Source organism: Hyposmocoma kahamanoa, unplaced genomic scaffold (assembly GCF_003589595.1).
Source record: "Hyposmocoma kahamanoa isolate Upper Pololo Valley unplaced genomic scaffold, ASM358959v1 234, whole genome shotgun sequence".
NCBI classification, from domain to species: domain Eukaryota; kingdom Metazoa; phylum Arthropoda; class Insecta; order Lepidoptera; family Cosmopterigidae; genus Hyposmocoma; species Hyposmocoma kahamanoa.
The window spans coordinates 2589-19140 of NW_020653751.1; the positions used below are offsets into that span (position 1 = coordinate 2589).

Here is a 16552-nt window from a genome sequence, read left to right on the forward strand (position 1 = left end):
AGAACGCAGTAATGCTGACATTACTGCTTGACGGCAGAAATAGATAAGGCGGCAGTACTTCCCTGGACTAACTCTTTCACAAGGAGTTCTACTGCTACAAAATTCAATAAAAATTAATAATGAACGTTTATTCTATCGTCGACTGTACCTACATGAGATAAAAAAAATTAAACTACATAGAAAGATAATAAAATGAAAGTTATCATATGAGGTCAGAGATTGTTTAATGTTACGGGTAAAGTTTGCACTGTAGAAAGTGAGGGGATTGTCTTTTTTTAAATATAAATACACATTTTTACATATTTGTTGTAGTAGTAAATATAGATCATATAATCAAACAACAATGCCCATTTTGCACTCGCAAATTTGTTAATCGCTACCTGTTGAAAATTCATATCCATGTAAATATACGTTACCTATATAACTTTTTAATAAAAAAAAAGACCTAAAAGTTCATGGAATTGGAACGTGGAAGTTTCTTTTTGAAATCGGTTACCAGAAAGTGCGCGAAACCTGTGGGATATTTTCTTCAAATTCAAATGGTACCAATACCGAGGTACACTCTTTCCAACAAAAAAAAATGAATCATCAAAATCGGTTCACTAATTATTGCGTACCACACACACAAAAAAAATACAGCCGAGTTGAGAACCTCTTCCTTTTTTGGAGTTATCTCTCCGACTAGACGACTAGACAAATGAAACATAGCCCACATACATAACATGAACTGTAACATAATACAAAACATCGTTAAAATAATTATCCCTTTTTAATATGCATTACAGTATCAATTCGACTATCATCATGTCAATAACTTGTTAAGTTAAGTACTAAATTGACTATAATATGTATATTTGTTTTATTCATTTAGTCTAGAAGTGGTTTTCAACTGTTACGGATAACAACACAATCACGCCTATATCTCAGCGAGTAGGTGGTGTCTTCGTGTCTACGTAGTCTAATCGTGATTTGAAAAGGTAAATAATACATTTGATTACACTATATAACGAATTTTAAAAAAGGTTCAGTTTCTGATTTGTTGTTAATTTATCAAAAATAAACTTTTAAGTTTCCGTTGTACTATCTTACATGAGATCTGTAGTTAAGTTCCAACGTGCAAGCTCCTCGACGACTCCCGCTCCTGCGTTTTGCATCAAATTGGTATTTACGCTAGCGCAAATTTTTGTTACCGCGCAGAGTTATTGCTATTCAAAACGATCTATATAAATATATTTATTATTAAATGAAGAAAAATTCCTTGGATGGTTCGATCCAGGCGAATTCTCAGCAAGAAAGAAAGAAATATTTATTCCATAAATAACAAGTGTAGTATTCGATTTTTGCATTCATCAAATAGAATATTGAATAAGCGGACGGTGCTTGTGGTGCACTATGTCTGGCTGTTTCATTGATTAGCCATGGATTAAGAGTCGTACTTACAAAACCATATCCAGAATATTAAAAAAATCAGTTAAGATCATTGACTTACAAATAAATGGACGACGGGTCTAATACAAAAACCACGAAAAAAATATCCCAAGTCAACCTATTTAAACGTAGTGACATGTAAAGGAATATGAAAAAGCTAAAACGTTGAATTTAAATTGTAATGTCATCGCAGTACTGTCTAATTTTGCTTGCTTCGCTGTTAGTCGAACATACGAAGACTAAAGCGTGAATGACGCTCTGTATACGATTTTAACGCCCTATAATTTCGGACACTTTTTAGCGCGGACCCGACGTCCATATAATTGTAAGTCAATGGTTAAGATTAATAAAATTCTTGGTAGATAAAATCACTAAGAAAAAATATAAAGACGATTATGAAAAATTATATATTGCCAGTTGATAAAAAAGTAAAATTTGTGATAGCCATTGAAAAATATTATAAGAGTGAGGATAAATTATTGAAGGGAATTAAATAAATGTAAAGTTAACAATAATTATGGAAAAATAACTGATAAATATGTAATACTGAAAATATACAGCCAGTAGGCATATTAGCTCAGGCTTAGTTACTAAGAACGTTAGTACAAAAGTTTTTCAAAACTTTATATTGCTAAGTGACGAAATGTTGTAATGTACATTTATTATATATACCGTCTAGCTCTCGAGTTTCTCTCAGAGAAAAGTTTAAGGAGACTGGTATCATGACTGCGGCACCACAGTACATTTACTCAAATATTTTATATGCCCGTAAAAATATACGTAATTTCAATAAGAAAGAAGATAACCATAATATTAACCTTAGAGCTAAGTCCAAACTCATGGTACCACGATTTCGTTTAACCAAGGCAAACGACTCTTTTATGGGGAACTGTATACGTTTTTACAATAAGATTCCGGAGCATATACTAAGATTATCATTTTGTAAGTTTAAAAACTACATTAAAAATATTTTGATTGAAAAGTCATATTACAAAATTGAAGACTTCGTGTTAGATAAAGATGTATGGAAAGACGACACGGCTCCAGAATCCACACAAATTTAATTCAAAGTGTATTCCATAGCATTTAAGTTTATTTGAAAAAAGCAATCCCTAGAGTTTCTTGCTCGTTCTTCTCAGGGAGGTCAGCGTAGTGAACGAGCAGTAGCTTAAATGTGACGTTTTCAAGTGTAAATTTATTTTATTAGAGATTATTTAGCAAATACAGTTTTACTTTGGAAAATTAAATAGTATATAATGTAACTTAATCAATAAATGTATACATATATGTAGTTAATAAGAGCGTTGTCTTGCCAAATACCCGATGCCCTGGTGGACAAGGTTTTTAGAATAAGTATAAATTGTATATCTGTGGAGAAATAAATAAATAAATAATAATTATAATAATGTTACTTATTCCAATATTCTTATGGAATAAAATCCTTTGTTCCAGGTGCTTCCCGCAATGAACCAGTGTGCGTTAATATTCATACTATATCTATCAACATATGCAACGGCATTTCATATAAGCAATGCGCAAGATTCTTTAGACTACAATGATGAAATAAGTAACGAGATAGCAGAAGAAATTGATTATGACAAATCAAGACACATATTTTCAGAAAAACCAATTCCAGATGATATCATTGATATAGAAGAAGGAAAACAATACGGACGATTAATAGCAAAAATAATACAAAAAAGGGAATTGAAAAAGGATAACAAACAATTTTTGTACAATGTAGGTGGTAATAACCACAGCGGATATAACCAAAATGGTAATAACATAGAATGGTATTCATGTTCAACAGGTCTAGTTGTACAATTGCGAAGAATAGGACACAACTCAACAAATAACTCAAGCGGTTATGACTCTATTTACAACAATTTTGTAAAAAACTTGAACAACACTAATAATCCTTATAACTTAAAGAATAACACAATTATAAAAGGTTTTTATGGTACGTATAAAGTTGTGAGAGCTTATAAGCCAAAAAATGCCACTAATACAAACAGAAACGTAAAAAGTAACCAAACGAATGATACTTGGACATATAACCTATTAAACAACAATATCACTTATAACCATTTAAATAACGTGGAGAACAAAAACAAATTGGTAAATAACCCTAATGGTATAGCAAAAAAGAAACAGATAACCAACTCGTGCAGTATAATGTCGTCTTCAGACTGTCCTATAGGATTTCGGAAAAGTGCAGGGTATTGTATACCAGACCCTGATTGCGTTGAAAGTGTAGATTACGAAGACTATGATTTCGATTTCACTGACGATCAGTAGTGACTAGAAGTCTGTGTATTATTAAGGCGAATCACTGGAGGAGTAGCGGATAAAAACTGCTTTGCTACATTAAATGTTATGAAACGGACTTACAATGAATATACGATACACCTAAGGTTATGGCCAAAAGATTTAAAAAAAAAATATTTTAGTTATAGTTATAACGTTCAACGAACAAGTCTGCAGGCAGGGAATCCCACTCCATAGCCGTTTGCCATATACGTGTGTAAGCGTAACGCTTCGTGCGAATTTTGGAATATCCACAACATAGGGGCGAAACCATCGAGTATATAACCAGAAATAGAGACGAAATAAGGGCCATATATTCCTGGTAACACATTAGCGATACAGCTCTTATAAATATCAACTCTCGTTTGCACTGAAATATAGACAGGCCAACTACTGACCTGTGTGTACGTCTCCGTATATTCCAAAAAATATTCTGTGTTTATTGTAATAAAGATAACATCTCTAACAATGCCGTGCTGTTCCATTCGGTGGTGTGGGAAAAACAGCAAAATATCTAATTACAAAACAAACGGAATCACATTTCATCGGTAATTAAATATTAAATATGTAATTTTGCAATTTTCGTCCATTATAACAAAGCTCAAGTTAACTGGTCGATTTGAAGTGAAACAGTTGACGACACCCGTCAATTGTTTTGAACTCGGGCTAGCCAATCGGAGCGCAATTGTCACAGTAATGATATGGCAGAATTGTTTTCAAACAAATTAAATGACATTTCGTCTCTATTTCTGGTTATATACTCGATGGGCGGAACCCAAGCCTACGCCTAGTCCCCCGATGATGGAAAGGGGAAGGCGGAATTAAATCGTGTAATATTTAAAATAAAACATTAAAAAATAAAACATCTTTCTTTGCACATCAATTTTATACGAAAATATTTCTCTTTATGTATATATTATACATATAGAATCTGCAAGTTTTGATTTTCAACTGAAGCCCTATAGTTATTAAATTCAAATTTATCCCAAAACTTGAAAATTACCCAGCTGTTTAACGACACGCCGCTCGGCGCCCGCTGCCCCGTCAGTCGCCATCGGGCGCTTGTTAAGAGGGAGCAGAGGAAAAATTTCTAATCTTCGATTTGATTTTAGAGGGGTATATCCACTTTAAAGTTAAAAATAAAATATTGTATGAGTAACTACACGATATATTCAAGCATAGACACTAATCAAAAACATAAAACAATAAAGTTTCCTCGATAGATAAAAATCACGAAATGACCTCTAATTTTCACATTTTTTCGATTTATCCTCGAAATGCTACAGGTTATTAGGACAAAAATTAGATAATTAATTATGTTTATGCATGATCGAGAACTGTCACTACGGTTTTTTTAAATCCCTTTAGTTTTATTCCGCTAAAACGAATTTGGTACTTTTAATGCGCAAAATTCAACAACTCCTGTCGCATGTCACGCGAACTTCAGGCATACTTATTTGTTTTACAAATTTGGGCGGAGCCAACGTCAAAACTTTTTGGCATACTCCCTGTTAACGTCGAATTTGTGTCAAATTTTCTCCGCGTGTTTAACTAAAAATCCATTTCGAGGAATAAGTTTAAAATGTTTACTGTTATAAATATTCCATTACGTTTAACATTTATAATGCCACTGATGACGTCGAATATTCGAAAAATCATTACAACATTTGGAACACCTTTTTTCGACTTATGATTATAACAATAATATCTCATGTAATATTACCATGCCGGACTGCCACGCAGAGGTCCCAGGTTCGATTCCCGGGCCGGGAGAAATATTTGTATGACCTACATTTATTTCTCTCGTGAGTTTGGGTGTAATTTGTGGTTGTCTATGTGTGTGTCCATGGCACCCGCGACACAGGGTTTCCCTAGTGCGGGGCTATGTTGAGTGTGTGCGTTATAAAAAAAAAAAAAAAAATATAAGACATTCGTTAAGTTTCGGTGAAGTGACGGTAAGCCTTATGATGAGACCTGCAGGTCAAGGAAGGTCCCTAAATCGCATCGGGCCGGGGTGGCGGACAATGCCGATCTAAATATTTTTCCTTATAGAAAACCGGTGTCAAGCAGTGACATATTTTGCAAGGTATTAAGGTCGAATACCTTCTATAAATTATACATTTAGATAGACGTGTCGTTTACCACCAGGCGCAAGACCTGACTTTGGTAGCCCAACGATTGGTGGGATTGGGGTGCTGAATGAGGAGGTCTTTTTGCACATTGGTTCTAATCTGAGTGTTTTGGGAAGTGCCCCGGGGTGAATTTAGTTGCGTTGGTTATAGTATGAGACTAGTATGAGTTTGGGCAATTGTGTGGCTATCTGACACGTTAAAAAAATAATGTTTCTTGTAGAGTCGTAGATTTAATATAATAATATTGAGGGTTCCATGTCTTCTTTTGATGCGCAAGCGCATGTTGCGTCTCGATATTTTCCTTAACCTATCGGTATTGTAAAAGTTTCTTCGACCTGTAGGTTATCTCACGACGTTATTTTTTACCGTGAAAACAAATTGTTTAATATAGATTAAAAAAACATTGAACTATATATTGCGATATTTTGTGAAATAACCACACTGTTTTGTTATTATTATGAAAAGACAAATTTCGGCGACTCGGTAACTGGACCCGTAGCTCATTTGGTAACAGCAATGCTACGATGCAGCATGGCCGTGGATTCAAGTCCCACCGGTCGAAATTTTTCTGTTTTCGGTCTTTGTATTTATAATAACAACAAAACATTGAACGATATTATTTTATTTATATACTTTTTAATGATTTCATGTGACGGGACGAATAAGTCGTGCGCCTGGTAGTAAGCGACACGCCTGTCCATAACAGTTGCAGTATCACTCCAAGTTTTAAATCACAAAGATGCGACAACCTGAGACATAAGTTGACAAGTCCCATGTGCCTGTAATTTCACCAGCACCCTTACCCATCAAAACCGAAACGCAGCTACTGATTGGCGGCAGAAATAGATAAGGTGGCAGTATTACCCTGGACGAACTGTTTTCTGTGCGAATTCCGAGGTCCCGGGTTCGAGTCCCGGTAGGATCAAAATTCACATATTTTACTACCTAAGCATAACACACTTTCAGCCTCAATCGCCAGTCGACGCAAAAATACAAACGAGATCAATTATGATGAAATTGTGCTCACTTCGCTCATTTTTAGAAAGTTGTAATTTAAACAAGCGTTGTGAAATAATCAACAAAGCAAAGTGAGAATAATTGGGCTCGTTTTGCTCATTAAATTATTTGTAAAAAAAGCGATATATCGAGCCAAATCAATTAGATGGCGCTTATTGCACAGATTTTTATGGATACTGTCTGCTATTATTTTATTCCCATACTAGCAAGCGTTAATTTAAAAATTAGTTTGTAACACATAATGTATCGACACGCGTATCTTTCAAAGTTTAGAAAATAAAGAAGGATGGCGACATCCCGTGTATTTTGTGACCCAGTGTTTTTGACGACGTGCATTAAAGAGACCTATCAATACTCGTGATTCATTATCATAACATCAAAAAAGCTAATTGAGTACAGCCTGTAGAAGCTGGGGTTATAAACTTGATATATCAGAGCTCCTGAATTACTCATCATTCTAACAATTAACTGTCTCCGTGGCCGAACGGTTACCGTACTGGACTGCCACGAAGAGGTCCCAGGTTCGATTCCCGGGCCGGGAGAAATATTTGTATCCTACATTAATTTCTCTCGTGAGTTTGGTTGTAATTTGTGGTTGTCTATGTGTGTGTGTGTGTCCATGGCACCCGCGATACAGGGTTTCCCCAGTGCGGGGCTATGTTGAGTGTGTGCGTTGTTATTATTTTATTATTACTATGACTTTGCTCAGATAGCTCAACTTTCGCGGTCGGTTCATCTACACTATGGTGTTTTGGTTTAATTTTTTTTCATTACGATTTAAAGCACGTATAGAGAAACAGTATGTCTGTTCACATGTGGGCTCACTTTGCTCGCTTAGCTTATTATTTGGTGGTCGTATTTGTAGCGGTTTTTCATCTATATCGGTAGTAACGTTGTTTTATTAAAGTAAGTAACAAAGGCGCAGAGCCTTATAAGACTGTTCACACTTGGGCTCACATTGTTCACTTAGCTTATTACTTACTTGGCGGTCGTAATTGCTGCGGATGCTCAACTAAATTGGTAATGGCGTCCTCGTTTACATTATCGACGATGTCGTCAGCTCCAACGTTGCAAGCGCTCACACGCATGGTGTCGCTTCTTGTGTCTTCTAAGTTCTCTGGTTTGGATCTTCGCTTCGCTTCTCTTTCGTCTGGCGTCATTAAAATTACACTGTCCCACCTGGAGAAGAGTTTAAATTGAAATTATCTTTATTACATTGGTCTTATTCGTTAGTCAATTGTAATGCAAGGTAATTTCACATTGAAATGTTGATTTGCAGTTAATAATGGACAGGCACGTACATTCCTTAATGAAAAAAAAAACAAATTGTGTTTTTGTTTATTATATAACATCAGGTGGCGGGACGAACAAGTCGTGCACCTGATGGTAAGCTACACGCCTGTCCATAACAGTTACAATGCCACTCAGAGCTTGCTGAGCTGCAGATGCCACAAATCGCAAAGATCTGAGAGGCACTATCACTGCGCCCGTAACCCTGAGACATAAGTTGACAAGTCCCATGTGCCTGTAATTTCACCAAATTGAAATGAATGAATGTGTGAACACACAGACAGTCACAAATATTATAGTTAGAAACGAAATATTTCACGTTGAAGATACAGTTGTATTTTTAGGTATAACTTTAGATGCTTAAGTGCAATGTGGTCCACATGTTCGTATCTATGAAGTTCCAAATTGTAATAATTTTTATGGTGAGAGAGTTTGGATGTGTAAACTCCCGCGAATATTAAACAACCTACCAAGGTTCCTTGTGGATTTGTTAAATAATAGAAAGCCCGTGCAAGTAAAGAACATCCTAAAAAAATTTTATACAACGGACAAATACAAATAAGAACGATAAGAATGATTTATATACAACCTAACCATTAAACGCAACTACATTATTAATAGGTTATATAATCTTTAATTTTAAGATTCAACTGTAAACTAATATCATTTATGTATTTTTATTGAAATAAACAGTTTAAATTTTAAAATTTTTAATTTTTATGTAAGTAAGTTATCAAAACTGCTGTGTAAACTGCAGAGTATGGGATTAAAAAAATACGCATACTTTCAGACGTGGAAACCGCTACACTGGTTTACTTTAGCTATGCAGAGCGTAATTGAGAGGGAAATGTAAAGAAATTAACGTTCGTACACTGGCGTCACAGTACGTTTATTAAAATTTAATTTATGTTAAGAAGAAGAAGGGCCAGATTCTCCTTGTAGACAAACCAGTGTCCAGTAGTGGCATGTATAAGGAGTTAATCATGAATAACATATATTTACCATTCAATGTCTGGTACTCTGTCGGAGTCTTGCGCATCTGCTGACAGCAAAGCAAGTTTGGTCGCTGAAGATATGCCAGTCTTGCGAGCTATTTGGGATATCTCGTTTTGAAGTTTCTCGAGTTGTGCCTGTTTATTAACAATTAACATCGTATAAAACTGACTAATAAATAAATTGTTATTTTTGTGTGGCAATTCTCATTATGCTCACTTAGCTTCCCAATAAAAGTGCTCACTTCGCTCACAACTCGTAACATGCTCACTATCCTTAACAACTAATGTAGTGAGTTTGCTCACTTCGCTCACAATTGGTAGCATGCTCACTACGCTTAACAGCTAGTGTAGTGATTTCGCTCACTACGCTCGCCACTGACCTTCATGCGGAGCCGCTCGGCGAGCTGCCGGAACTTGCCGGGCTCGTGGAACTTGAGCGCCCGCTTGGCGCGCTGCGCCGGCTTGGCGGCCACGCGCGGGTCCACCCACGCCGCGTCGCTGGGCGTGGGCTCGCTGGTCGCCTGCCCCGACAGCTGCGCGCGGAACTCCTCGCGCCGCTTGGCCCGGATGTTGGCCTGCGGATCGGACATTATTACGACCGCATCGCCGCTTTACTCGGTGCCGTTTATTGGACAGCGTTCAGAATCAAAATAAGCACCCGAATAAGCGGCTTCGAGACACTTCTATGTATGAGATTTGTACTAGTATGATATTATCTGTGGTAATATACTCCTGCGTGGTTAACAAACATAATATTGACATTTTTAACCGACTTCAAAAAAGGAGGAGATTATACGTTCGGCTGTATGTATGTTTTCAGTATCGCCGTCAATTGTGGCCCGATTTTTCCCATTGTCACCAAGTCAGAATCTGGTGAGGTGATACCATGAACACCGAAGGAAAAACCACAATTTTTTTTATTTATTTTTTTATTGTTAATTTTATAAGTATGTCCATGTATACACTAATTTCTCCATCAATTGTGCACCGATTTTGAAAATTATTTTTTTGTTTGAAAAGGTATACTCTCGAGGTGGTCCCTGATGCCGTTCCGGGTTCGTTTCGGCTCTCACAAGTTACTAAATAATTATTTTCCACAAATAAAAGTTGACTTTTATTTGTGGAAATCATTGACTTACAATTATATGGACGTCGGGTCCGCGCTAAAAAGTGTCCGAACTTATAGGGCGTTAAAATCGTATACAGAGCGTCATTCACGCTTTAGTCTTCGTTTGTTCGACTGACAGCGAAGCAAGCAAAATTAGACAGTACTGCGATGACATAACAATTTAAATTCATCGTTTTAGCTTTTTCATATTCCTTTACATGTCACTACGTTTAAATAGGTTGACTTGGGACATTTTTTTCGTGGTTTTTGTATTAGACCCGTCGTCCATTTATTTGTAAGTCAATGGTGGAAATGCAGAAAAGAAGGATATGGAAGGCAAGTCTGGTCTGTTGAGAAGGATTCCAACAACCTGACTATAGATACAAGTAGTATTTAAAAAAAGTACCTTTAGAGTAGGTGCGACATGGGTCAGCTGCACTCTCTTGCCACTAGTGTCTATAGTACGGCCTTCTCTATCCAGGATCAGAGGAGCAGGACCCGACGGACTGCCTATAGATGCACTGGCGAGCGCTCCACCTGGAAATCACATTCGATACTTCATTATACAGAAGTATAATTAGTGTTTTTTACCAGGCGACATTTTGCAAATTGAGTAATTTAGTAAAGGCGCGTGTCGGGTCGGAAATACCGTGTATTATATGGACGACTGTGCCCGTCCCGCGCCCGCAGTTTGTGTGTACCGTCCATATAAATACACGGTATTTCCGACCCGACACGCGCCCGACCCGACTCGCGCCCGACCCGCACCCGATATCAGTATGTTCCACGCTTAAATGGAAACTTTTTACGAAATAATAAGTAACATATAAGAAAATAATTTTTTAGTTCAGTTAGTGGCAAAAATCGGACTTTTTGTTTATCATCTTCATATACAGCCTCACTCCACCCACTACTGGGTATAGGTCTCCAAGTTTCTAGGCCACACACCACGGTCCCTTGCTAATCTTATCCACCTTAATATTTTGAAATTGTAACATTATAACAGTGATAATATGACATAAATTACCTGCCAGTTTTCTCTGTATTCGAGCTTGTAGTTCTGCAATTTTCCGCTGCTTCTCCAGCTCTTCGGCGGACACGGCACCAGCGTCTGTAAGCAAAATTATAATAAACTTAACAAAACAAAGAATTATAGATATGATATATAACACAAAAATCCGAATTAGCGTCTGTATGCCAAATTAAGGGTACAAGAAGGTAGCCGTTGCTGTTGCCGGTCGGTCGGTCGGTTGTCGGTGAAATCCAAACCTTATTGCAATCATAAAATATTAATTGATAAATTTTATATCCTTTACCTTCAACGGTTTGCAATGGCACAAAAGCATTTACACCATACTCACCAGGTTTAGAATATAATACAGGTTTTATGACGCTAGGCGGTGGGATGGCGTTATGCAGTTGTGCTTTCAGCTGCTGTGCAGTTGCAGCAGCCACGCTGACACCTGGTTTCACACCTTTAAGAGCTACAAGAGCTTTTTTACGCTCTTCTATCTCTTTCTGAGCGTTCGCCATCATTACCTGAAAGTTTATTTTTAAATAATACCTGGCATACACATTTCTTAATCTTTTTAAAGTGGTTTTCGGATATGTTTAAATAATATTGTAAATGTAAATTTTTTCCTTATGAACCAACTTCAACCAAGGAGGATGTTTTCATCTCTCGACGTCAAAAGATTGCTTATCTCTGCCATCCACTACCCGGCAAAGTGACAAATGGTCCAATATCTGTTTTAAACAGAAAAAGATAGAACACAAAATTCTCTATTAAAAACAGTTAAAATTAGTGCGACGCGGCGGCGATACGAAAAAATTGGTGGCCACTCATCGAGTATATAACCAGAAATAGAGACGAAATAAGGGCCATATATTCCTGGTAACACATTAGCGATACAGCTCTTATAAATATCAACTCTCGTTTGCACTGAAATATAGACAGGCCAACTACTGACCTGTGTGTACGTCTCCGTATATTCCAAAAAATAGTCTGTGTTTATTGTAATAAAGATAATATCTCTAACTATGGGGGCTGTTCTATTCGGTGATGTGGGAAAAACAGCAAAACAACTAATTACAAAACAAACGGAATCACATTTCATCGGCAATTAAGTATTAAATATGTAATTTTGCAATTTTCGTCCATTGTAGCAAAGCTCAAGTTAACTGGTCGATTTGAAGTGAAACAGTTGACGACACCCGTCAATTGTTTCGAACTCGGGCTAGCCAATCGGAGCGCAGTTGTCACAGTAATGATATGGCAGAATAGTTTTCAAACAAATTAAATGACATTTCGTCTCTATTTCTGGTTATATACTCGATGACGTCACTTAATGAGTGGCCGCACCAGAAGCCGTACTCATATAGTTGAACGACAAAATCAAACTATTTTGTTTCCTTTGCAACTCTTCGCTCGAGTATGTAGCGCTCTTTCGCAGGGACGCCGCCAGGCAGTGCGGCCGCTCTGATACATCACCGCATATTTTGTCGCAAATCGTGACAAATAGGCGTGTCGCACCGCTACTTGTCGTACGAAATTCAAGTGTCGTCGCGAGTCGCTGAATAATTTTATTTAATGCTGACACCCTCATTACTTGTAGAACATTTTAAATTTCTTTACGATATGAACAAATAAATTCCGCTTGTCGTTTCTGCAGTGCAGCCACCGACATATGTTTATATGAGTTTGTTTTCATGAAATCGCCGTCGCGTCGCAGTCGCCTTAGCAGTGCGGCCGCGGCCTTACTCTAACGATGCATAGCTGAAATCTTTTTAAACAATTTCGATATTCTAAAACTGCGTTATGGTTTTTTTATATCTCAAAAAAATATATTGTCACTTAACCGCGGTTTCGTTAGCAGACGGCAGATCTGTTTTCCCTATGGTTTGTTACATCTATTTGCCAAGTTTTATTGCCATCGATTAAAGGTAAGTATCACATTTCACACGAAAAGTAATAAACCGGATTCAACCCCTAATCTGCCATCCTTCGAGGTGGAATTTTTTCTTCAAATTTCAATGGGACCACTACTGAGGCACCCTCTTTCCAACATAAAAAGAATCATCGATATTGGTTCACAAAAATTGGGAGTAATCACATACAAAAAAAATCAATTTGAGAATTTCCTCCTTTAAACCGACTTAACGGTTAAATATGGAGATGAAAGGGAAAAATGTTGTAAAATAGTTAGAAATTAGTATCTACGTGATAGAAAACGTCAATAAACGACATCAGCATCAAAAGAAAACTCGCTATGTATAACGGATCTAATAAATCAGTCCAGTCCTATTGCATATATTGTGTATTAAAAACATGATTAACCCACTAACAATTTAATATTCTTTTATATCTGTATTTCACTTGTTTTTCTTAATTTTTCTTTTATATATTGTACACTTACAATATATAATTTGAATTAAATCACTAATATTTTTAATTTATTTTTTAAACATTATACTTATGTTATCTTCCTATTTATTTGGTTTCTATTCTAATTATTATTATATGTTTAAATATAACTAAATGGAAAAATGACGTCAACGAGCTCATTATCGTATCCGCGATTACCTCTAGGTTATGGCTGAAAATCAGCGGTTTGCTCTTGAGTAAACACCGACGCTGAGCTATGACCTTTTTGCACTGCTGCAGCACACGTACATAACTGGGTGTCTAGCAGTGCTGCGACTCTGCTGTTTTGTTTATTTTTTGTTTTGTTTGTGTTTTTGTGCTTTTTTATTATTTGTGTTTTTTTTATTATTTTTTTGCTGTTATGTACGTGTGAATGTAGTAACAAATAAACGTTTTATCTGTCTATCTATCTATCTATCTATCTAAATTAATGAATAACTTAAACAGATAGCGGTTAACCCTTTATATTGGACGAACCATCTATTTGTCACTTAAAGAATATCCATAGATAAAAGCATACTAACTTTGATCCTATCAGCACTTAACCCGGTCATCTTTGAACCAACAGTCTCCCCGGCTGGCAAAGTGGTCGGCATCTCAGTACCATTACCAAATTCTTTTTCCTTCCCATTCTCATCTTTCTTGTCATTTCTTTCTTTGTCTTCTTTTTCTTCATACCTACAATAATAATAATAGTTAGCCTACATAATAGTGGTCCTGCACTAAGTTCCAAGCCACTCTAACTTTGAGGGTTATAAGGCAGCAGATGAACTGGCAAAGCCTGGTTCTAGGGAAACCTTATTGAATCCAAACCCTTTGTAGGCTTCTACATGATCATGTGTAAACGCGCATCAGCACTGGTGAAGAGGGCACAGGCTAGCTCCAACATCAACCTATGCATGATAGTGGACAGGTTCAACAGTATATAAACCGCAGTTGTCACTTACATCTCATTACTAACACTTAGATCATAAGTAATTTTGTTACTAACCATCTGTAGATTTTAGTCAACACAATTTTTAATTTTTTAATTTACGTTTAATTACGTAAATTTTAAATATAAGAATTTTATTTTTATTTTATAGGGATAGCATTCAGTCTGGCAAAGCCACTCTGCTGAATGAGACACGTCTCCCGAGAAGTGTGGCTACAGAGCACGGGTCTGGAGCATTTAAATTTTTTATTGACCAAAAATACCAGGAAAAATACTTATTTACTAATTACAAGCTTCGCTCACAAAAGCCCTCCCGGCTTTATCCGCGGTTCAATCTATTCGAGTCCAGTCTATTTAAATAAAGATATAATAGCGCAAAAATCTAATCAATTTCTTCTAGATAAGTACAAAAACATGCTCACTTACATGTGCATATAAATGACATTTAATAACAATAAAGTAATTTACAAAATATAGTTATATCTTCAGTTTTCAAAAAATGTTTCTTAATGTATGATGTATGGTGTTTGTTGTTTTGATAATTACAAATAAATTCCTCACTAATTTTGTTCATTAATGCAGAATATTTCCAATTTCTTTTTCCATAAAAGTTGTACAAATTAGTACAAATTGTTGCATGTGTTTATAAAAAAAATAAATTAATTGAACGAATTGAAAATTCAAATTCCCGCGCCCGGAACGCTTCTGCGTCCGTCTCTTTGTGGCCAGAGCATAATAGGTCAATCCATTCAATTTGTACACAAATATACAAGGGAAAAGATTATGGGTAAACATTATACATTATTTATAGGCAAATCTCGCAACTTTTCTATCATGTCACTTGTGGAAATAAGGGACCCTGGATGATATTGTGAAAAAAATACGTACCGTGATCTTTTATAATCCTTTTCTTTATCAGCATCATGTTTCCGTTTTGTTGATTTTGATTTGGACACATGCTCCTGTGCTAGTGCAATTGCCTTGTCTGCTAGTTTACTGGCTTTTTTAGAGTCGATATGCGATGATATTTTATCAATAATCTTGCGTCGTTCATATCTGGAATTAAAAAATAAGTTTTTTTTGTGATAACAAGCAACAGAACGAACAAGGTAAGTTGCCTGGTGGTAAGTGACATATCTAATGATAACAGTTGCAGCGCTACTCGGAGCTTTAAATCCCAAAGATCTGAGGCACTGCCACTGCACCAGCCACCTGAAGACATCAGTTGACAAGTCTCATGCCTATATTTTCACCAGCACCTTTACCGTGCAAAAATCTTATCAGAACTTACCCTAAGGGTCGTATTCTAACTCTATTCAATGCTCAAGTCAGGATTGCACTGGCAACACAAGCACTGGAAATACGACCCTAATGGCAGGGACTTGAGTATGATTTCTAGTGCTTTAAACCATACTCAAATCCTGACTTGAGCATTGAGTAGAGTTCTAGAATACGACCCTAATACTACATAGCTGAGCTCTAAAACTGGGTTACGGTTTTTTATTAATGGACCCATGTTTTTTTGTTTCAGTTTCTAGTCACGGCCGAATTGAAAAAGTGTCTTAGTAATTATGTCCCCATCAAAGTAATCGATGATTTCGCCAATGTCAAGATGAGGAGAACATGCGTTTTTACTCAAAAAATTTACTGGTGAATATCAACAGAATTCACTGTAAAGCATTGACTTACAATTATATGGACGTCGGGTCCGCGCTAAAAAGTGTCCGAACTTATAGGGCGTTAAAATCGTATACAGAGCGTCATTCACGCTTTAGTCTTCGTTTGTTCGACCGACAGCGATGCAAGCAAAATTAGACAGTACTGCGATGACATTACAATTTAAATTCAACGTTTTAGCTTTTTCATATTCCTTTACATGTCACTACGTTTAAATAGGTTGACTTGGGACATTTTTTT

The 16552-nt window shown here is 36.4% G+C and overlaps 1 protein-coding gene across 1 annotated transcript; it reads right to left on the reverse strand.

The window, feature by feature from the left end:
- Positions 1-7829: 7829 nt before the first annotated feature.
- LOC113228677 (U4/U6 small nuclear ribonucleoprotein Prp3) lies at positions 7830-15770 on the reverse strand. The gene is made up of 9 exons (XM_026462032.1): positions 15754-15770; positions 15524-15691; positions 14226-14379; positions 11639-11816; positions 11305-11388; positions 10684-10814; positions 9550-9744; positions 9177-9304; positions 7830-8063 (listed from the first exon to the last, which is right to left on the reverse strand). The coding sequence occupies exons 1-9, from the start codon at positions 15768-15770 to the stop codon at positions 7859-7861; spliced, it is 1260 nt and encodes a 419-aa protein (XP_026317817.1). The 3' UTR covers positions 7830-7858.
- Positions 15771-16552: the final 782 nt, after the last annotated feature.

Excerpts from the sequence above, each read along its gene's own strand:
- LOC113228677 (XM_026462032.1), bottom strand. Across the intron at positions 9,305-9,549 it reads CCGAGCGGCTCCGCATGAAG|GCACAACTCGAGAAACTTCA; the intron begins GTCAGTGGCGAG and ends GTTAATAAACAG. Across the intron at positions 8,064-9,176 it reads AGAGTACCAGACATTGAATG|GTGGGACAGTGTAATTTTAA; the intron begins GTAAATATATGT and ends ACTCTTCTCCAG.